The sequence below is a fragment of the Amyelois transitella genome, chromosome 17 (genome assembly GCF_032362555.1).
Source record: "Amyelois transitella isolate CPQ chromosome 17, ilAmyTran1.1, whole genome shotgun sequence".
NCBI lineage: Eukaryota > Metazoa > Arthropoda > Insecta > Lepidoptera > Pyralidae > Amyelois > Amyelois transitella.
This window is the reverse complement of record NC_083520.1, coordinates 3,420,092-3,442,861: the sequence shown is the minus strand read 5'-3', so window position 1 is coordinate 3,442,861 and position 22,770 is coordinate 3,420,092. Positions and strand designations below refer to the sequence as shown.

The 22,770-nt window shown below is 34.0% G+C and overlaps 2 protein-coding genes across 2 annotated transcripts in view; one reads left to right on the top strand and one right to left on the bottom strand.

Annotated features, from left to right (window-relative positions):
• LOC106143359 (neuropeptide CCHamide-2 receptor) overlaps positions 1–22,770 on the bottom strand; it is a 53,322-nt gene that overhangs the window by 10,087 nt on the left and 20,465 nt on the right. Inside the window, exons 2-3 of the mRNA XM_060948911.1 lie at positions 3,819–4,015; positions 1,337–1,556 (exon numbers count right to left, since the gene is read on the bottom strand). Coding sequence (XP_060804894.1) covers positions 1,337–1,556; positions 3,819–4,006 — 408 coding nt within the window. The 5' untranslated portion in view covers positions 4,007–4,015. The remainder of the gene's footprint in view (positions 1–1,336; positions 1,557–3,818; positions 4,016–22,770) is intronic.
• On the top strand, positions 16,929–18,047 carry LOC106143360 (uncharacterized). The gene is made up of 2 exons (XM_013345418.2): positions 16,929–16,988; positions 17,128–18,047. The coding sequence occupies exons 1-2, from the start codon at positions 16,955–16,957 to the stop codon at positions 17,985–17,987; spliced, it is 894 nt and encodes a 297-aa protein (XP_013200872.2). The 5' UTR covers positions 16,929–16,954; the 3' UTR covers positions 17,988–18,047.

The following is a 22,770-nucleotide window of genomic DNA, read 5'->3' as shown; positions in this document are numbered from 1 at the left end:
TACCGGCACTTTAATTTCATCCCATTTCATACGTTTCCTATGGGGATTTCGTAAAAGTTAACTAAAAGAATATTTACCTACATTAAATCATGTTTATATTTCGATTTAATATAAAATAGGTGGAGGATATGTGAATGTGCAGGTTTTTTGATTTTAATACCTATAAAAAATAAGTACGTAGAAGATGTTTTTCTCATATTATACTATGCTTAATATCTATGAGTAAACTTATACTTAGTTAAGCTTTTTGGCACACTGCCTCGGTTTTCGAGCAAGCGATTACCCTTAAAACAGCGAATTTTCACTAGTAAATTTATTACGGATAAACTATTTAAAGTTTTTAAACTTTCTTCGTGTTTGCTGCCAATATTTTCAGCTGCCAGTATTTTTAAATTTTGCATGTTCAAGTTGAACTTTTACTTTATTGTTTAAGCACAAGTTATAAAAAGTGCTGAGTTTACGAAAATACGCAAACCTTTTATTTTAATAAGTGGTTGTTATAGTGCTTGTTATAGACACAATAGTAAAGACGCATGTGCACAAAAAAAATTAAGACATTATTATTTCCAAGTAAGAATTTAAACACAGATGTATTTGAACTGGCTGTATGAACTTTATCTTTTCAATGACAAAGCTTAGTATAGAAGTTAATAATTCCTAGAGAGAACTAAATTCAGATAACTGCTTTAAGCACTTAATCCGTGACTTATTCAAATGAATTATTCTTTAAAATGCCTTACTTCAATACCATTATGTTATAAATATGATTTGATTACGTTTTGTAGAAATAACCGCGGTCAAATGTACATTTTATTTAAAATTCCCACAATGTCGATAAAAATAAGTAGATATTAGCCCGGATCTTTGCTACTTCGGATGTTTATGTAACTCCACTGGCTTGGTATTTCACACTTGGTTCTAAAATTCATTCGTAACAAAAAAAAAATCTTTATTCTTTTTGATTTGATATAATTTGGAACAATAAGCTAATAATAAAACGATTTCTATGTTATTGTTATGTTATAAATTGGTTAAAATGCGTGATGCGCAGAAAGTCACCGACCGACGACAATGTACCAATGAGAAAACATCGAGAGGAAACCTGCACCATCAGGCAACTAGATGTATAACCATGATCCAATAAGGATTACATTTACGTGCAAAGGTTTCGGAAGTCTGATGGGAGTCGCTTTGTGTATAAACCTGCCTCACCCAATCCAGGATCCATGGTCAAAGGCATACCCCGGTCTTCTCTCCAGAGAGGTGAGGATGCAACCGGAACTAAGCTAGAAGAAAGAAGGATGTATAAATGCATATAAGTCTCCAAAATACCAACCTGCAATTTCCTAAAAGGATTCACGATGGCGCAGTATCTTTCAGCTGATAGAGCTGTCAAAGTGAACACTGATACCCCGATGCTGACGTCTTTGGCGGCTTCTGATATCCTGCAGATGAGCTCCCCCCAGGGCCAGGATTCCAGGGTGTAGATTATGGATACAAATGGTACACAGATCAGGATGACAAGAAGATCTGCCAATGCCAGTGAGAAGATGTACCTGCAAGTAAAAAATAATTTAGGCGCGGTGTATTCTAATTACCTTACCTTTCATAGCAACCGGCGATCTACCTGACAGATGTCAATGTCACCTAATATTGGCACCAGATCTTCACAACATTAAATGTTAAATTTAAGGTATAAAAATGTGATTGTTTTGGCGTAATCAAAGCTATTTTTATTATTTTATTTCGTTATCGATTACTCTGAAGGATCATTTAGTTTCGACTGTACATTAATACAGCTAAACGTGGCCTTTCGCTTTTTTCAAGACGATGTTGGCTCTGTCTATTCCCGCAAGGGATAGACGTGATTATATGTATGTATATACATTAATACAAACGTTTTCTTCTTAACTCAATGATAGACTGTTAGATAATGCCATATAGATTGTATCCTGTTTTGTATGATAAAGTATAAATCCTACTAATATTATAAATGCGAAAGTTTGTGGGTATGTCAGGATGTCAGTATAGATGTTTGTTACCCTTTCATGCAAAACTATTGAACCAATTACGATGAAATTTGGTACGTAAGTAAAGATCCAGAATAACATATAGGCTTCTTTTTATCCCGGAGTTCCCGCGGAATTGATAGGGTTTCCATGCGGGCGAAGTCGCGGGCGGCGTCTAGTAAATAAATAAAATTCTTTTGCAAAAATGGCCGGGCGGTTGATTAAATTAATGTCAGTCATCTTTTTCTTAACCAGAAGAAATATTAGTTTCTGTCCAGGAATATGTAAAAAACCACTTCTTAGCGATAGTTCACCATATTGTTTCTAGCACAGAACTCTGAATAGTAAATAGGTAATTTCTGTTGCTATATTACTTAATGTATGTAAAATTTCAGCATAATTCGTTTACCACTAAAATATATTGGCACATGTCAGTCACCCTTACCTTTAATATGCAAATTCAATAAATAACCCATTTGATAAACATGATACGTAATAACGAACGAACGGTGGAACGAAGTGGTGTAGGTACGAGAATATTCAATGAGTTATTGTGTTAGATACTTGGTTTAATTTTAAATCCTATTATATAATTAATTTTAAAAACGAAGTCCTCAAGTTCAACATTTTAAGACTCCGCAACCCAAGGTGTAGACAAGAAATCATTCTAGGAAAGGTTTATTAAATAAGGTCCATCAAGACGATGTAGTCTATAAAATTCAATAAAATTTACGAAGAGAAAGGGAGTAACCAGTGAGATGGCAATTGACAGAAGTAATTGGAAAAAACTAACATACTGTGCCGACCCCACGTAGAAAGTGGGAAAAGGTTACGACGAAGAAGAAGAAGACGATGTAGTCTTTACGTACCCATCCGAAAAAAAGGTGTGATTTTAATATCTTTAAACGAGGATGTTATGAAGTTAGTCATAACTGTTTACATCTGTAACTGCTCCGTAGTATGGCCAGCGCGATGCCGTTTTTATCGCGCGAAAAACTATATGTTCCACTTTTTATTACGACGTGAAAGAGGACAGCGATAGTTTTGACGCGATGAAAACAACGTTCTGCGTGCCACGATACGGGGGCTGGATCCTGATTTGTGTGAGTCAGATTCTTACGTGAAACGTCTCCCGCCTCACTTCTACAAAAAGGTCAGGGAAACGTAACTCATATTGGAAGATGTTTACACGACCAGTTACCTGAACGTGCAGGTTTCGATAATACGCTTTGCCTCGCCATAAGAGCATCAATCTGCATTTACACACATACATACATATGGTCACGTCTATATCCCTTGCGTGGTAGACAGAGCCAACAGTCTTCAAAAGACTGAAAGGCCACGTTTTGTAGTTTATTATATGGAATTACATGTTATCATTATAGTAGACGCCTGTGAGCGGTTACCCTAAAAGGTTTTAATGATACCTACATACATACATATGGTCAAGTCTATATCCCTTGCGGGGAAGACAGAGCCAACATTCTTGAAAAGACCAAATGGCCACGTTCAGCTATTTGGCTTAATGATAGAATTGAGATTCAAATAGTTACAGGTTGCTAGACCATCGCTTAAAAAAGAATCCCAAGTTTGTAAGCCTATGCCTTAGTGGCCTTTTACGACATCCATTTAAACCCACGCGACATTTAAACTGTAGTTCAATAAAGATTTATTAAAGGTTGGGCTTTAGGAGGATTTAAAACGAAACACGTTACTGATTTCGTGTTATTACCTGACATAATTACTCACTTATTATGACCGACCCACAGACACCTCCCAAGTAAAACTGAAAAAGCCATAATTACTTACGTGTTAGGAGCATTTCTCATTCCCCTGTGTCTCACGTACACGATGACTAAGGTACCGTTTCCTAGCACACCCACTATGAAGATGATGGCAAACAGGACTGGCACCAGGTAAGTCTCCAAGCGGTCTTCGTATGGAGTATATTCACTGTCAGTGGAATTCTCCTCTAGAGCCGAAACGTTGACTGTCATGGCTGTGATCTGGAACAAAATAAATCAAATTATATAAATGCCTTGTGGTTTCCAGCACTTTAGAATAGAACCTCCCCGTATCTTCATGGATGTCGTAAAAATCAACTAAGAGATAGGCTTATAAACTTGGGATTCCTCTTGTAGGCGATGAGCTAGCGACCTGTCACTATTTGAATCTCAATTCTATTATGAAGCCTTCCAGCTGAACGTGGCCATTTAGATACTTATTTTTGATACTGTTGGCTTTGTCTACCTTGCAAGGGATATAGACTTTACTATAAGAATTGACATTACTTCTCTATACCACAATAGCTAAAATTCTAAATCGCGCAAGATTAAACACAATACTTACCTATACATAAAGTGTGTGCCCGTTTCTTCTTATGCGTTAATTGCAAAAGTCAGTGAAGGAAAAGGCTATTATATTTGGGAATCTTATATTAAATGAGAGGACAGCCTCGCACTATCTAAAATCTCAACCATCCAGCTGAAAGTATTTCTGTCGGGAATAGTTAAGAGACCCGTTATTAATGTGTATTTGTATAAAGATAGAAATTAAGACAATGACGATAAATGAGATATGTAAGTAAAATAATAAAGTAGGTAAAAATACTTTATTGCAACAAAACGAAAATAAAACAGAAATAAGAAGAGTACAACCAGTACAAAAGGCGGCTTTATAAGCAAATGCAATCTCTTCCAGGCAACCCCTTGATCTTGGAAAAATAAATAATAAATTGATGGTAACATTGCGCTCATCCTGTGTTCGTCACCATAAAAATCTGGATAATTCCAATTTGTTTTTATATTATTTCAAATAGTTTGTATTCGATAAATTAATTAAAGTCCCTTGTTAATTATGTGAAGTATGACTTGACGTCACGCCCTACACGTGATGGATTTTAGTGTCGTTCATAATAGAACAATTTGCTCTGCGTCTGACATGTTCGGTGGAGTAATGAACTGAATAATTGCGTTCATGGCTGAACGATATTTCATAAGACGTATTGTGTGATTACCTAGACGAAAGGAGTAACGGTTCAAATAAAAATGATGTAAAGTTCAAATTATGTAATCTTGTTCAAGAAGTTAAAATTTATTTCTAAAATTAATAGGCAGTGTTTGAGCTTGCTTGCACCACCTTAGGCCTTATCTTGCTTAGCACCAGGCAGATTGATTTAAGCGCACTCAAATCTATACTAATATTACAAAGCTGAAGAGTTTGTTTGTTTGAACGCGGTAATCTCAGGAACTAATGGTTCGAATTGAAAAATTCTTTTTGTGTTGAATAGACCATTTATCGAGGAAGGTTTTAGGCTATAGCCGTAAAAAAAAACGGGGAAATTTATTCATCCTTGAGGACTTCAATGATGGCCAAAATAACTATTCCACGCGGACGAGGTCGCGGGCACAGCAAGTCTATTATAAAAAATAGGTTCTAGCTATTATCATGGATTCGACCCTGGAGAGGTGTTCAGGACTATAAATAATTTTCTTTTGGGTAAGACTCGAATTTAGAGGAGGCAAATTTATTTACATTGTAGGAACACTGGGATTTACCAGCGGATCGCATTTACATATAATTTCAAAGTGTTTGTTAAGGTCATCAAAAGGTCACTGCCACCCGACGTCACTATTGTCACCTTATTTTCTTATCCTTTAACCACGAATAGACATCAAAAAATGCTGCCTGCGTTTTGGGAACCTTACCAAGAGGTTCAAATATAAATATTTTTTTTTTTACTTTGTAGTTCTGGTATTTTAAATGTGTAGTTTTATTATCAGTATAGTATTATTATGATATTATTATCTTATATAATACCAAAATATAAAGAAATCTTATATAAAGTTCCAAATCAGCTGTTCCAGATTCCAAAATAAATTATTACCCTTTAAGTTGGCCAGGTATAAGAACTATACAACAAAAAAAAGTTTCAATCAAATCTGTTCAGTAGTTCCGGAGATTAGCGTGTACAAACAAACATACAAACAGACTTTTTTCAAATTCAGGCTAGTTTACTATGTATTCATCGTTATAAATCTTTCTTTTAAATATATTCAATGTACAGACAAATCGTTTTTACTATTTTATTATATGTATTGATGTAAACAATTCGAATGAGAAATTATAATAATTTTGACGTTTCTATCACCTGGCAACATTTAACATCTAGGGTAGTATCTTTCAAGAAAAAAAAATTGACTAAATTCATAGCTGCGTGTAAAGTTAATTGCAAATTGATTGGTTACCTAAATATCATTGCACAAAATTAATATATTATTATATACTTAGATCATCAATCTGAACTAACCTAGCTACACCGGCAAGGAATAAAGACGTGACTACATACATATGTATGTTTGTATCATTAGACATGACGATCCAACAGCGTCCCGAATCAAACGTATATATAGAAATGAAATATAAAGACATGAACGAGATCGAAAATCCGTATGCAAATTCAGAATTGCAACAGAAGCCGTGTCATTTCTCGTGTGCACAAATTGCTTTTTTGCAGTTCAATATTGCGGGCAGCAATACTATGAAACCATTCGGCCACAGCTCGACTTGTAGATTGTAACTTGTATTGGTTAGAGCTAGAATTTGACGACTGATTACAGTAGCGGTTGTGTAAGGATGTGAATTGAATAGTTATTCCGTGATTACTGAGTTACTCGTAGTTAATATACATATATGTTTATTCAAAACCGTTAGACGGATTATTTATTATTTGTATTAATTACTTACTAGACTTTTTCAGGAATAAAATCATTCTACATATGTTTCTTCTTGGTATCTGTGTCTAATTTAATAAAAATTCGATCAGTTTTTTTTTTTAATGCCGTGTTTTTTATTGAGTGCTTGGTTTCCCATGGATGTCGTAAAAGAAGAGTGAGAGATAGGCTATTAAACTTGGGATACCACTTTTAGGCGATGATCTAGCAACCTGTCTCTTTTAAATCTAAATTCCATTATTATCCTTTACAGATGAACGTGGCCTTTCATTTAGTCTTTGTGAGACCGTTGGCTCTGTTTATTCCCCAAGGAATATATACGTGACTATATGTATGTACTTTTGAGTTTATTATGTACTTTTGAGTTTATTTTACATTTATTAATACAAATGAAAGTAGAAAAACGCATAACTATACTACCTACCTATTAAATATCCTGATACTGATTGTTAAACTTAAAATATTGTAAAACTGCTTTCATATTCGTCACGGAAATCTAAATAAATACAGCACTGCAGGGACACTATACACACAGACAAATTAGGTTCAGCTAGCCCCGAGATACGTTCAAAACTTTTGTTATTAGATCCTGGTACAACGATACTATAATTCTGTAACAAAATCTAGAACACCTATATGGAACAGCTTATATGGAACAGCTTATATGGATAATATTGATATAGAACGCACACTGAGTGTGGAACATATTAAGTATGCAGGGATGCTGGTCAATGGAAAAATAAATATTCCTACCTACCCTTCTGAGAAAGGCATTATAAACTTTATATGAAAAGATAATTTTCCATCTTAACCTGATCAGGCATCGAACTTGGCACCTTGAGACTCAGAGAAAAGCAATGAATAAATTGACTTTTTTAATCTAGAAATCTTTGTAAAAACTTCAACCTCAAAATTAATCTTAGTTGGGTTTCATAGTACCTACGCTAGAAAGTTCGAAAATATTAACTCATTTGGCTAAAGCACTAAGAATTAAATTAATCAGTTTAAATGTAAAGAGAACAAGAAATATTTAAAGTAATATATTTAAGCCGCAGCCTCGCTCCCATTTTGTTTATGTTATTTTAGTATTTAACGCTTAGGCCCTATATTTACAGCGTGACTTTAAACTCCAATGAGGGCAACGTTATGTATGACAAACTTATTATTTGCGGTAAGTACAGTATCGTGTATCAGACCGCAAAAGTTGGTTAGTTTTTATTGAACCTCTAGTGTTTGTGTGATGCTTGAACAAGAAAGACATTTTCAAACTATTCTTAAAAAAAATTGTGATTTGGCTAATGTTACTTAATCGAATTCTTTTTATTTCATTATTTTTTTCATAATTTTTTTATACTGTCCTGTGATTTTTATTAGGGTTCCGTAGGTATCTAAAAGTTAAAAATAAGTATTTAATTTATTTAAGCGATAATATTAGCAATAAACCAAGCATCTATTGAAATAGTGCCGTGTGGTTCTCAGCACCGATAGAAAAAAAAATAGGACCACTCCATCTCTATCCCATGGATGCCGTAAAAGGCGACTAAAGGATAGGCTTAAAAACTTGAGATTCTTCTTTTAGGCGATGGGCTAGCAAGCTGTTACGATTTGAATCTAAATTCTATCATTAAGTCAAACAGCTGATCGTGGCCTATCAGTCTTTTGCGAAACTGTTGGCTCTATCTACCTTGCAAGGCATATATATATATACATACATATTGTAACACGAATATGTATAGTACGGAATTCTTCGTGCGCGAGTCTCACTCGCACTTGGTCAGTTTAACAACAGTTTCAATTTACAAAATAATTATACGCTACAATTTTATATTTAAAGATAAACAGATCGTTGTTATATGATAGGCGTGGTAATTGAGCTGAACAGGTCGGTGGGACCTTTACCGTTTCAAGCCGCGAAAATGCCAGCAATTATATTTTAATTGCAAAGCTTTACGGACGGCGCGTGTGAACTGCGGTTATGAGTACTGTGCCAGGGTGAAGCTATTTGTATGCATGTTTTATTTTTATGACGTACAACGGAAAGTTGCTTAGTTTGTGCGTGATACATTGGTATGAGAATGTACTATGAAGTTCTAGGATGTAATTTAGCATAAATACCATCATGTTGACCAGTTTAGTGTGAACCTCCTTCAATCTACTCCATTCTGTTTTGTTTTTTGCAATATCAAATTTTACTTTAAAATTAAACCAATTTATATATTTCCCGTGGATTTTGTAAGATGACTGGTAATTTGCATTTTAGCCTCGTGTTACAATTGTGTTTAGCCTGGGTTAGCTCAGGGTCACCGAAGTCAAACAGGGATTGCTTCTGACTCTCTCATGGTGAAACTGGAGTTTCTTCCTATAGAGGATGCAACCGGGACAAACAGCCGTATGTTGAACATACATACATAATCACATCTTTATCCATTACGGAGAAAGCAAAGCCAACAGTATCATAAAGACTGAAAGGCTATATTAAGCTGTATGGCTTAAAGATGGAATTGAGAAATAGTGACAGGTTGTCAGCCCATCACCTAAATGAAAAATCTCAAATTTATTAGGTTATTATTAAGTTGAACTGTAATATATATATAACTACTGAAGACAGGGAGTATCTGCATGACACGGTGCAACAATGACGCCATGGACCATCAGAAGCAGTGCAGAGAAAACTCAGAAGTACCAGAATGTGATAGATCACCGATGAGGCGAAACAGACAAAATTTAGGCGGAACAACTTAACTCGATCGTGAGTGCATCCAAAAGGCTTGCGATGAGAATGACGCCTTATTACCAAACTTACCTAATCACTATTCGTGCTTGGTAAGACCAGGACCACTCTGTAAAGATTATAAAGACTTAAAAGAAGAATAAAATTGTATCTTATTTGAAAGGTCAAATAATTACGCTAATTAGTTTAAGTACAAAATAACTAATGATTCTCCAGATCCAAAACAGATTCCGGCCACAGACTCAACCAATCATTTCAGCCTCACTTAAACAATACAAAGGGTTTCAAAAGCCTCTTATAAATAAACGACTGAAATAAATAGCCTGGAGACTTCTTTGATAGAAGCAAAGCTGACGTAAATCTGTGTATAAATGGTTTTTAGAGGAAAATTACTTGAAATTTTAAGACAAGAGCTGTCAAATTAGCAAAATTATAAGCAAGATCGGTAAACATCATTCTGTTATGTCGGTACGACTTATTTTGTCGCGCGGGTTCATCTGTATTAAGTAGTAGAGAATTTATGGAAAATGTTCAGGTTGGCATTATATAATCTGTCATTGTCATTAGTCATTGGGGAGGCCTTTGTTCAGCAGTGCATGTCCTATGGCTAAAATGGTGATGTATCTCATCATAATGATGACTTAAGTTAAAACAATATAAACATTTTTGTGATGGCATTTGGAAAATGTATCTATGAATAATAAAAATCTCAAGGATTCAATATAGTTAGCGTAGTTAACATTTTATTGTAGTGATACGATAAATAACTGAAAAGACCTGTATTATGGATCGCTTCATAGATCCAGATCCAGAGAAATAATGACAGGTTGCTAGCTTATCGACACTTAATCCCGTGCTTTTAATCAATATTCTGTTAATCACGGTAACATCCTCACCTCTCAGAAGAGAAGCCAAGTGTGTGCGTTATAACCATGATACTGGACTGAGCAAGTCAGATTTTTAAAGCAGCGACTAGTTTTTGAGCCCCACAACCTTGGAATGGGAACCTAACCCAAATTAAATCGTGCTATAATACTGGAATTCATAGACGTTTATCCTACTGACATCCGATTATCAGGGTTCTACTCGTCAGTTGTCACCTTAATTGCTTATTAAAACGACAGGGAATTTACCGGTGGCTTTAGACATACTGTAGAATTAGGTCTCCTGAGCTGTTCTGAATTTGAGCCTAATTGTAAGCATATTTGGTATTTTGGCTCAGTTAATATTTAAGTAGTATTATTGTAACTACTAATCAAAGATAGAGGCGAAAGAACACAGAAAGGGAACCGTTTATTATAACTAATAATTGGGAAAAAAAGGTTGGAAAACATTTCAGTTTTTTTCATATAAGTACGCATATAGGAAATGTGCACTAATTTATAACCGAAACATCCTCATCACGCCTTATTGAAGTATATGGAAAACTCATCTTTCATGACAAGATTCAGAAATAAGTTATTGCGAGGAAAATTCAAAAGAGAAAAGAAGAGAGAGAATGTTGCGTGGAGTAGACAAAATCAGGAATTAAATAAAATATTTTGCGGTGGTTTCACAAAAATGTCACATACATACGTAAATACATACATACATCGGTCACGACTATATTCCTTGTGGGGTAGACAGAGCCAACAGTCTTGAAAAGACAAATAGGCCACGTTCAGCTATTTGGCTTAGTGATAGAATTGACATTCAAATAGAGACAGGTTGCTAGCCCATCGCCTAAAAGAGAATTCCGAGTTTGTAAGCCTATCCCTTACTCGCCTTTTACGACATTCATGGGAAAGAGATGGAGTGGTTTTATTCTTTTCTGTATTGACGCCGGGAACCACACGGCTCACAAAAATGTCACAAATGGCAACATTGTTAAGAAACCTCTTTAGTTAACTAACTCTAGTATTATTTGCCCCTAAATAAACTAAAATTCCACAAGAGCTCTGAGACCTCTTACTGAGCACAAACTGGGTTCGCACAGATGGTAAAAAAAACAAAACACAACGCCTACAAAGAAAATACTTTTCTCGACTTCCCTTTTCTTTGCCCCTAAGAGTAATCAAATATATATAAATACATACCTACATTGGTCTGCCCGCGAATGATGTAAAACAAACAATGAATGCTATTTCCACACGGACAATTTGTCGATAACGACGGTTACTGGATACACCCTGTATTATGATAATTTTCCCAAACACCAAATATAATGTAACCACGGCTAAGGTCATTACAGATTGCGCAAAAAATTGATACACTTTCGATTACCATGATCATAAGCCACATGTTGTGAATTATGTCATATCCATATGTGAACTAGCATTGGCCCGGAGTTCTGCCCGCGTGAAAAGTAATGTATTTCTCTTAATACTTATAAATAAGTACTTATTTCATCTCTTTCTCATGGATGTCGTAAAAGGCGACTAAGGGATAGGCTAACAAACTTGGGATTCTTTTTTAGGCGATGGGCTAGCAACCTCTCACTATTTGAATCTCAATTCTATCATTAAGTCAAATAGCTGAAGTGGCCATTCAGTCTTTTCAAGACTGTTGGCTCTATCTACCCCGCAAGGGATATAGACGTGACCATATGTATGTATGTATGTACTTATTACATGGAAATAAACAAACTTACTTTCGAATTTAAGGCTTTAGTAATAAGGATGAATGGAAAGTTTCAATAATACATGGGTGCAGTTGGAACCAAACCCAAAAATACTAGAGACTCCACTAGCTTCGCTTACTAAGTTCAAAGCAATAGGTCACTCGCAAGGCATTTGTCTAAATCGCACATTGATCATACCCTTATTTCTCGAGAATAAACTATGGATTTCCACTTACTATGAGCCTGACGGATGTCTGGTGATTTATTTGGATAAAACGACAATGATCTGGTTGAAAAAGGTCGGAAACTCACTGAAGTATAAGATATGCAAAGCTAAGTACGTTAAATTACTTTTTTTCATTCCCGTGTACATATCATAAAGACGACTAAGGGAATAGTAGATTTATCAAATGCAAACTTTCGTGCTGGTCTGGTAGCGATGAAAATCTGTGTATGTGTGTCAGATATTTTTCTTCCCGCACAGATTGCAAAAGTCAGTTATAGAAAAAAAATAATTAATTAGGATTTTGTACATGACCAGTGTGTGTGTCTGTGTAAACTTCGTTTAATATTGACAAATAACGTCCAAACTCGAATTGAACTGGACGAACCATTTTATGTCTAGTGCTCGCTCGTTGCAAATAATACCGAGACCATTTCGTCTGCGATCACTCGCATTTTCCGCATTACCTGTCAAATAAATCTTATTTTCCTGTCAGTTATTCGCAATAAAATGAGCAGCGTGACTGTCAGACGCAGATGTACTCAACGCAGAATAGAATTAAAGCAGCCATCATTTCCAGCTGAGTAAAGCTGTCAATAACAGAGGAAACTGACTGTTGCAATGCTCAGTAACGCGAATCTGATAAAATTTTATCGATCCATCCTTATGTTTAGCTTCGCCTGCGCGAATTTACTACCTACAAAAAAATACAGGTTTTTTGCCAATCCCACGGAAGCTATAGATTTTACCAGCATGAGAAATTCCCTATATGCTTCTCTAGACTCTTCATTGTATATATGCAATTTCAAAAAGAATTCTTCAGTGGATAACGCGTAAATTCGCATTTATAATGTCATAGTTGGGTTTGGTATTCTATTCGGTGATGGCGTAGATAGATAGAACACCCTTTATTGCATATGAAATTATAACAATAAATTTGTCCTAAGCTAATATTAAGGTAATTTACAGAAGGCGGCCTTATCACATTTTGCAATCTCTTCCAGGCAACCACAAGAAAATTTCGTGAGTGAGAATTAGTTGCGGAGTTACAAGAGAATATTTAGAGAAATAGCCTACCTACCTACTATCGTCTGTTCGACGTACATAGATATAATTCTTGAAATAAACTTACATATATATAAAAACAATAAAGTGAAAATGTGTGTACAGAGACAAGTTAAACATACACTTTATACACTTATTATAAAGATGAAATTAAAAGTAGAACAAAAAGGAATAGAGGCAGGAATAACAGTGATAAGTACATAGGTAGTGTGAATAAATTTAGGAATCAAAGCTGGCCAAGGTCGGGGCACGATGTATAGAGTTTGGCAGGGAGTTTCATAGGCGCACAGATTGTACTACTCTAAACTAATGTGAGTAAAAATTGTGGAGTATTCTGATGTCGCTAAGCGAAGATTCTCAGAGCTGCGAAGAGCTCGACTGTGGACCTCATTGGCATAGCTACGTGAGGCGTAATGTGTATCGACGGCCTCCGTAAAATACAGAACTAAAGAGACACAAAAGAGATTTTGGAGGAGTTAAGAAAGGGTGCGCTGTTTAAGAGCAAACGCAAGAATAGCGCATGGTTCGGCTCATATAACCAAAAGGTTCTGTGGTCATACCGCAGTGTACACCTTCTGCAATCAAACTTAAACCTCTAAGCGTTACAATATGGGACATCTTAAGTATTTGCAGACATGCCTTTAAAATTGATTGTATTCATTTATTTATCTTTCTTACACTATCATTAAAGGCTAGCCCAATGCATTGGTATAGCTTTATATACATACTTTGATTTTACTTACTGGATTACTTACTACTGATTAAAGTTAGTGATATAGGTACGTGTTCACTCAGAGTGCAAAAAAATAGGTCGATCTCCACGGCTATTATATTAAGTATGCGCGGCGCACGCGTCAGTGACGCTACGTTTGTCCCTAACGACCCAAAATCGGAAAACAATATTTTATGGCAAACAAAGGAGAGTAAAGTTAAAAATTCGAAATGGATCTGTTTCTACTTAAACACTCTGGCATTACCACATGTTAAAACTGTATGTAAACTTATCAACTCTCAAAAATCGTCGTAATTTAAGTAATGTATGAGTAACAACTATTATCGCGATATGTAACTCCTGGTCCGTGTCATTTGATATTATTGCGTCTGTACTTCGTGGATTATATATTTATCGAATTTGATGTTACCGTATAAAAGTAATTCTGGGAAAACATTTGTAAAGTACCTATATAGTATGGTAAAGTATATTTATAAAGTATGGCAACGCATTACATAAATGTGGTAAACTATCAAATTGATGAAAAAACTTGAATAATTTTTAAACATCTTTAATTTAACCCTTCACAGTGACATATCCTTTTGTAATTGATGAATTAAAATAGCACAAACATTCTTCAGTCGTTTGGAATTCCGTCCCAGAATGCCTCGGACTCCGACCGGTCCCTTTGAAATTTTGGGATGAATTTCTCAAATAAAGAATTTCCATGAATTACATCGGTTCAATGAATATAAATAAGCCTTAATAATTTGAAGGACTTACAACGTCCTTAAAAAGCTTAAAGTTGATGGATCTAGAAACACTCTGGAAATTATCGATTAAACTGTAAGAAAACGTAGTAAGCGATTAATATCAAATGGTAATAGCTTGATTTTGAATGACAATCAATTTAATTTTGCAGATTTCAGGTGAAATCCTAATGTAAAAATAGTTCCGGCATAGAAACTATATGGTTAAACAAAACGAAACTAACTAAGCAAAGATAGATAATAAAATTAAAGTAAATTATAGAAATTACTTAATTCGCATATTTCTTTATTCAAAGCATATTTCTAAACGGTGGACCAAGTGAGTCAAATTACTCAATGACTTCAAAAATCACTTTTAATTTTTTCATCAACAGAAATTCCCAACCAGATTATATGTACATTGGGAATAACCAGGGATTGAATTTCTATGAGAATAACTAATTTTATGAAGCAACACATCAGCTTGCATTTCAACTAACTGCATTCGGTTTCAAAATTGTTTGCTTCAATCATAATAGGGTTAGACAAAATACAAATTTATAAATTATTTACTTCAATAACAACCACATACTATCCCTTCTTGATTCCTTACGGCAGACAAAGCTTTATAAGTTTACATCTTTTGCAACTCAGAATTGAGATTCAGAAAGGCATTGCCCAAAAGGAGTACCCCAAGTGCAGCAAACCTTTCCCATTTTTTACTAGAATTTTTACGGAAAGAAAAGCAGTTAGCACACACTGTGCATTTTATTCGCTACCAGACTAAAATGAACTACATTATTATCTCAAAATATTAAACTGTTGCTTTTTGAGGCAGAAGATTTTTTTTTGTTAAAGGGTCAGGTCAAGAGTAGCCGAAACCACCGAGCTTGCATGAAGAGAGTTATGAATGTGGATGAAGCGAAGGAAGTGTGCAGAGATTGTGGCAAGCGGAAAGAGTACTCTCTACTACCCCTCTGCCTACCCCTCCGAGAAAAAGGCGTGATTTTATGTAGGTATGTATGTATGAAAGATTTTTCTCGTAGTATCAAACGGAGAAAAGTCTCACTCAACTTTGTTAAGCCTCCAATAAATCTCCCTGGCGGACTGTCTATCGGCACATGCGTAATAAAAAGTTTGAACAATAAAGGAAAAGCCGGTAGTGTTGTCTACCCTACGAAGAAAAATATTCAAATTGAAACATTCTCCCAATGTTATTTACGTTAGAGAATGCAGCTTGGAAGTGTTGCTGTCAACTTTCAACACTCACAAAAGGTTTGAAATAAAAGCATTGCTGCGAATATAGAGCGCATTTAGTCTGAATACGTCATTCATTTGTTTGCTGAAAATGTGTTGGGTTTTATAAATGATAAAATTGTACATGCTTGTATTAGTCGTATTTTTACTAATTATATTTCTTGTCTGGGGTATCTTTTGAAAGTATTTTCAGTCTTTAGTTCTGTAAACCCATTAACTTTGTTTGAAAAAAGGAAAATATAGAAAGAAAAGAAAATGCAATGAATGTCAAAATGTAAATTAGATAATTAAACGTTAATATTAAAGTATAATTAGTTTATATCATCTAGGGATCTTATCTAGGGATACCACACATACCTACATCCTTACTTTTATCTTAGGGAAAAGCACTGTTTCCGTAGGATTTACGGCAAAGCCGTGGACAAAAGCTGCTTCTTTATCTTAAATTTAAGCGTTAACATTCATGTCATTTTTTATTTATTAATATGTTGTAACGATTACTTTTTTACTTTATTTAATCAAAATAGTTTATTCTAAGTCTTCCTCTGCCTTTTATTCCATAAATTATTACTACTACTATAGTTTTAAAAATTGGGCAAAAGGTAGTTATGAATAATTGGAAAAAAAGCTTAAACCGTCACAATATGGTGATAAGTGGAAAGATAAGACTCTACCTACCCTTCCGGAATAAAGGCGTGACTTTATATATGTATGTTGATGCGATTTAAATATCATGTCATTATTATCTAATGGTTTATTATGTGCGTAATTTGTAATAATATCTATAAGGAAAAACAATACAAAGGAAATATTTGCTTTATCCTCATAATGGTCTTTTATTAAAGAGTAGTCGAGGGAATAACGCGTATCATCAAAATGTGTTATTGCAACAGTGGTGTCGAATTGGGAAGTACGTTTTTTCATACATTTTTTGTTAGTGTGTGTGTGTCTCTTGAATTTTGAGAAGAAATGTATATGTTTAATAATATAGGTTTATTTCATTCCTATATTTATCTAGTTTTTATACCTAGTTTTTATTGTCATTACAGAAACCATCGCAATATGTGTATTAGGAAGCACGGTCATTATACTTTCCCTTATAATAGCTGTTTTACTGTACAAAATAAGAACGCAAAACTACAAAGTGATGTTAGAAGAAACTGCAGTTTTGACGACTGAACAAACAACAAGAAAAGATTATTCTCCACAAGTTTCTAATGAAGCAAACATGCCGTTTGAAATTAATTTTGATACATTGAAAAAGAAAACAAAGGAAACTGAAACATTTCTCATTGTAGATGAATCGGAAAATACTATACAACATAATCCAATTAATGGAGCAAATTATGTTCACGAACTAAAATCACATTTACTTAAATCACGACAAGCTATCATACAGCGAGACGAAATACATAAAATATGTGAAAATGAATTAAGTAAGACACATCAAATGAACAGTACTATACAGGATTACAAAATTACAACACTTGAACGACCAAGTTTTAAGATACCAGTATCCGAAATAGTTAAATCTTCATCTGCACGTCAGTTATTAAAAGTTGATGAAGAAAAAGATCAATTTCCTACTGCGAGACCACTTGATAAAAGCATGTGTAATACTATAGCTTTCAAAAATATCGAATATTTGAAAACTGTACAAAATGAAGAATCAAATATAAAGAATTCATTCACAGAAAAAGAAAAACATGCATCTGTCTCTGGACTTTTAGAAACGGATGAAGAATACGACGAAGTTCCAATTTCAAGACCTGTAGTTGAAGAGTTCTATGATGTAGTAACAATGCCAAAGCATATAATCTTACACGACCAAGATACGAATTATTTGTCATTTATAACTGACCAAAGAGAGGTTGAGCCTTGCTATATCAATGCAAACTTGAATTTATAAGGGATGGTCATAAACGATTGACTGAATGATGGATAACTTAAAGTCTGTGTGTGTAAAGTATGTGGATATTCTTTCTTATTTTATTTATAATTCCATACTTATATTGTAGAGAGAAAAAATATAAGTGAAAATAATTTTCAGTAACCCCTAGCCCCTAACCCCAGTAAAACTGAAATTCGAAAACCAACCGATTCGGATGATACTTGGCATCCTGACAGACAAAATCTGAAGAAAAACTCAATCTCCTTTTTACAAATGGAAATTTCAACGGAAGCGATACTTGCGTAAAACCATATTACCATCTACTAAGTTATTTAAAAGTAAAAAAAATATATTTGTCAAGTAGCCTTTATTAAGATTCTTACTGTTCCAAGAAGATATAAATGGCTTCATTACAAAATCTTAAGTACACATTTCTGGTTAAATTGGCCTTTGTTTAAATTAATTATAAGATTACTTACACCAACACAAACTAGATGTGAAACCCTACCTCCTAATGCCCAAAGTTGACACCTGTCATATTTGATCCCTTTTAGAACTTTTAATCAATGTCATGGTAATTGGTTGCAAAATATAAGGTCCAGCGCACACCTGTTAGTAGAAGCATGAACTAATAACAGATGACAGACAAACAGAAAGTTACTTCATTTTTATTCAAATTCTTTATAATTAAATTCACATGGATTTTCTTTTGTATGCTTGCTTTAGTAGGCGTCGTCATCATTTTGTATAACAAAGATTTGTTTTGGTATTTATAAACTACTAATGTCCTTGTTATTAATTTTATAAATAGGTAATGTAATAAAAATGTGTTGTCTTAGCTAACCAAACATAATCGTAATAAATAAATTTAAATAAGTTATTTCTATTTTTGTTCTGGCTGCCACCAGTCTAAACCAGTCAAATAATTTTCATTAAAACTGAAAAACCTACAACTTTGATTTAAGTTAGCTCTTTTATAAAACATAATAACATGGAATCTGCCAAATGGAATTGAAAACCACAAGGACAGATTACTAACCAAACAACAAAATTATAAATTAATTTGATAAAATACATGTTCATTAACATTGTATTAAATTTATAGTTATTTTTTATTTTCTTTGACGTAAATGTTTATTATTAAAAAAAATCCCTCGAAGTTACAAAGTCATCCTTTCAAATACTTTTTATATTCGGTTAAAATTAACCCACCTTCTCTAAATCGTACGTCTCAGACGTGACGTATCCACGTTATTAGTGCGCAAATTTAGTGACATTTTACGGACTTTATGGCGGTAAAAGATGAGCCACTTTATTTCTCTTTACATCCCAATTTAGAGGACAAATGCAGTAATTTCTTTGAGCATTACACGACTTGTTTCTATCTTTTCAAAAAGATATAAAAGTAATCTACCTATTTTTAAATTCAATTGTCAAGTCTCTGTGAATACTTCAAAAATTTTGTCACTGTGAACTTGAAGGCGATGGAATAGCAACCTGATAAGATTAAAAACTCAGTTCCATCATTAGGCCGTGCAGCTGAGCGTTGCTTTTCAGTATTTTCGAGACTCTTGGCTCTGACTTCCCAGTAAGAGATTTAAACATGGTATGTATGTAAAAGTATATGTAAAATTTGAACTAACTAAACTACGAATCACCAATAAAATATGCCAAAAGCATTTGTAGTGATAATGGCTAAAGAGGATTTTCCAGAATTTCTGTTATTCCACGAGAAGTAAATTATCGGTTTCTATTTTTGGTTTACGCAAGCGAAGCCACGAGTGTGTAAGTAAGAGTACACTTCTAAGATTCAAGTTGCAAAATGGTCTCTACCTACCCTTCCAGGTAAGATAATGAATAATGTTTGTTGAAATTCTGAAGCACATATTCACACATTAACTTGTTTTTGTTTTTATACCAAAAAATATATCGGTGTTTCCTGAAAATGTTTAGGATTTAAGCGATAAATAAACAGCATAAATACGAATGAAATGTTTTTGGTACAAAGGGCTTTTTAATAAGTAGGTACTGTTTTTGTGCCGCTTGCTTCAAATGAAGATTGGAATTAAGGCAAATAAGGCAATCTTTGACAAGACATGAACCTCAGGGTACACATTTTTGAGGCTTATTTTAACAGATGTGATACAGGAAACACCGCTGCCATGAAGTTGGAGTAACTATAGGATAAATGTAGGATAAATATTTAAGACCACAAGTGTGAGTCAAACTTACGCACAATTTTTCCTTACTATTAAAATAAAACAAATAATTTTCAGTTTTTAAGACAATTCATAAATTGTTTCTCAAACAATTTATCATTATAAATTGTTTTAAAAACTGATATAATAATATATCACATGACTTCGAGTTGTGCAAACGAATTCTGTTTTAAAGTTTTTATTTAAATATATATTTTTTTTAATACTTAAACCAAAATTTGTACAATTTAGCGATTGCTATTACAATTTACTTCATTGAATCAAGGGATTTTAAGTAAGTTGTAATAGCAAATAAGTGCAATTTTGCAGTAAGACTTTGATAGTGCCGTTATATCAGAAAACTGAACTGTTTGTTTTTTTTTTTTTCAAAGTTTCATCATCTTACCTTGATGAACATAAATATGCTATCAAAGAAAATTGAATCATCAAAATAAGTTAAAATATTACTTCTAGTTATGGTGAAACAAACTTTAAAAAACATGCAGCCGAAATGAGCTTTAAATTTGGTTGAATTATCGCGAAACAAAAATACCTCAGATTATCTATCAGAGGCCTCCGTTTTTGAACTCAGTACAAATCAGATGTTCAGAAGATTTAGAACAGAGTTGCAATTCTGTAATCTTAGTATTTGGTGCTCAAACAAATGTCGAGGAATGACGTAAATTATTCTGAGTAGAAAGTGTTTGTAGACGGAATTAATTTGATGTTTTCTTTTGGCAAATCTCTCAAGGTACGATTTTTTTCCTTTGAAATATAATAACATATTAGTGATATTCACGCGGAAAATATTCCATCTAGATCATTGGCTAAATCTATGATAGGTGAAAATAAATGTGTTTGATGAAATATAACCTACTTATAACTAAATTATTTTTCTTTCACTTACTCGTAATTACTAAGGATTCAGTATGATATTTGACATCATTTCCAATTTTGAAATAATTTTCTACATTACTTACTCATACTAATAAAACATAGTGCTGGCCAGTTGCTTCTTTTACATCTAGTAAAAGACTATCGAGGGAAAAGCTTCGATTCTTCTTTCCACTCAAACTCAAAACCTTATGGAATAAAATCCGCTGACTATTGGCACGTTGACACGTTTACAGAAATAAAATTTTACTTCTTCTGTATTCATCAACAAAATTATAACTGATAGATCGCCTAATTCAATCACTCGATATGCATTTATTAATTTTCAAGATGGACTCCATTATCTTGAAATATTTTTAACCCATAACTAGTAACCATTTTTATTGTGTAGGTAAATATATATATGGGGGTTAATTGATTGCAGAATTTTCACTAATTTGTATTGTAACTAAAGACTAAACTTCACGAGTACAACCGTGTAAGGCATTTAACCTTTATAAATCTTAACTTATATAATCGTTTCACGCCATATATGTCAAATAGCTTAACATATTCCTTGAAATGTAAGTACACAAAGATGAGAAGGGGGAAGTGAGGCAGCTGTATGCGGTGTCACACGTGTTTCAAAATTTGTAGAATCGCGTTCATTAGCGACAATGCGATGAGACTTTTAATCGCATTAAACCACGCAGTAACGTTTAATTTAAGAAATTCGTCATACATTAATATTGTTACATTAGAAAGTTACGTATATATATTGTTACTTGCTACCCACTTTGTCCGCGTGAATCGCGGAAACCATCTATCAAAATACGACGAAATTAGCGCCACCTACAAAAAGTGAGGAATTTAGCGCCACCTACAAAAAGTGAGGAATTTAGCGCCGCCTACAAAAGAAAAAAGGGGAACTTTAGTATTTACCGGGATGAAAGGTACTCTACGTCCTGCTCCAGACTCTCATTTATATACAAGTGATATTTGGAGAAAGTTAATAGGTAACAAACAAACAAATAAACTTGCAGTCGCACTTTTTATGTTAATTGAGATATGTTTTAGAATAAATAAAGCATTTGAAGCAAATACTTACCAAGATGCTATGGCACATAAATCTTAACAGTCCTTTTTAAATAGTTATTAATGAAAGCAAAAAGAACCACAATATCAGAAGTGGTGCATTAGTAGACAGACAGCGCCAACTTTGGTCTTGCGAACTACTCAGCTGTTTGGCTTAATGATAGAATTGAGATTCAAATAGTGACAGGTTGCCAGCCCATTGCCTAAAAGAAGAATCCCAAGTTTATAAGCCTAAGGGAGACTTAGTCGCCTTTTACGACATCCACGGGAAAGTGATGGAATGGTACTCTTATTTTTTTTATTGGTACCGTGTAGCAACACAAAAGTCTGTTTGCTCTGTCTACCCCGCAAGGGGAATAAACGTGACTGTTGAGGGGATGTGTACGTATGTATATAAGTACGGCTTCTCCTTTGCTCTGTGTTTGGGACATGACATTATCGATTAAGTTTTCTAATAGCCAGCGGCCTTTCATTCTATACTTATGTTAACGGTTGAATTAACTAAAATCCTTTGTTCTTTACTAAAGACCCTTACTTAAAGTTGTCAACAATATAACATTGTAAGGAACTTTCGATGTATATATAAACAAAGCATACATGTAGGTACATCGACAACCAATCTAAAGTTTCCTTAT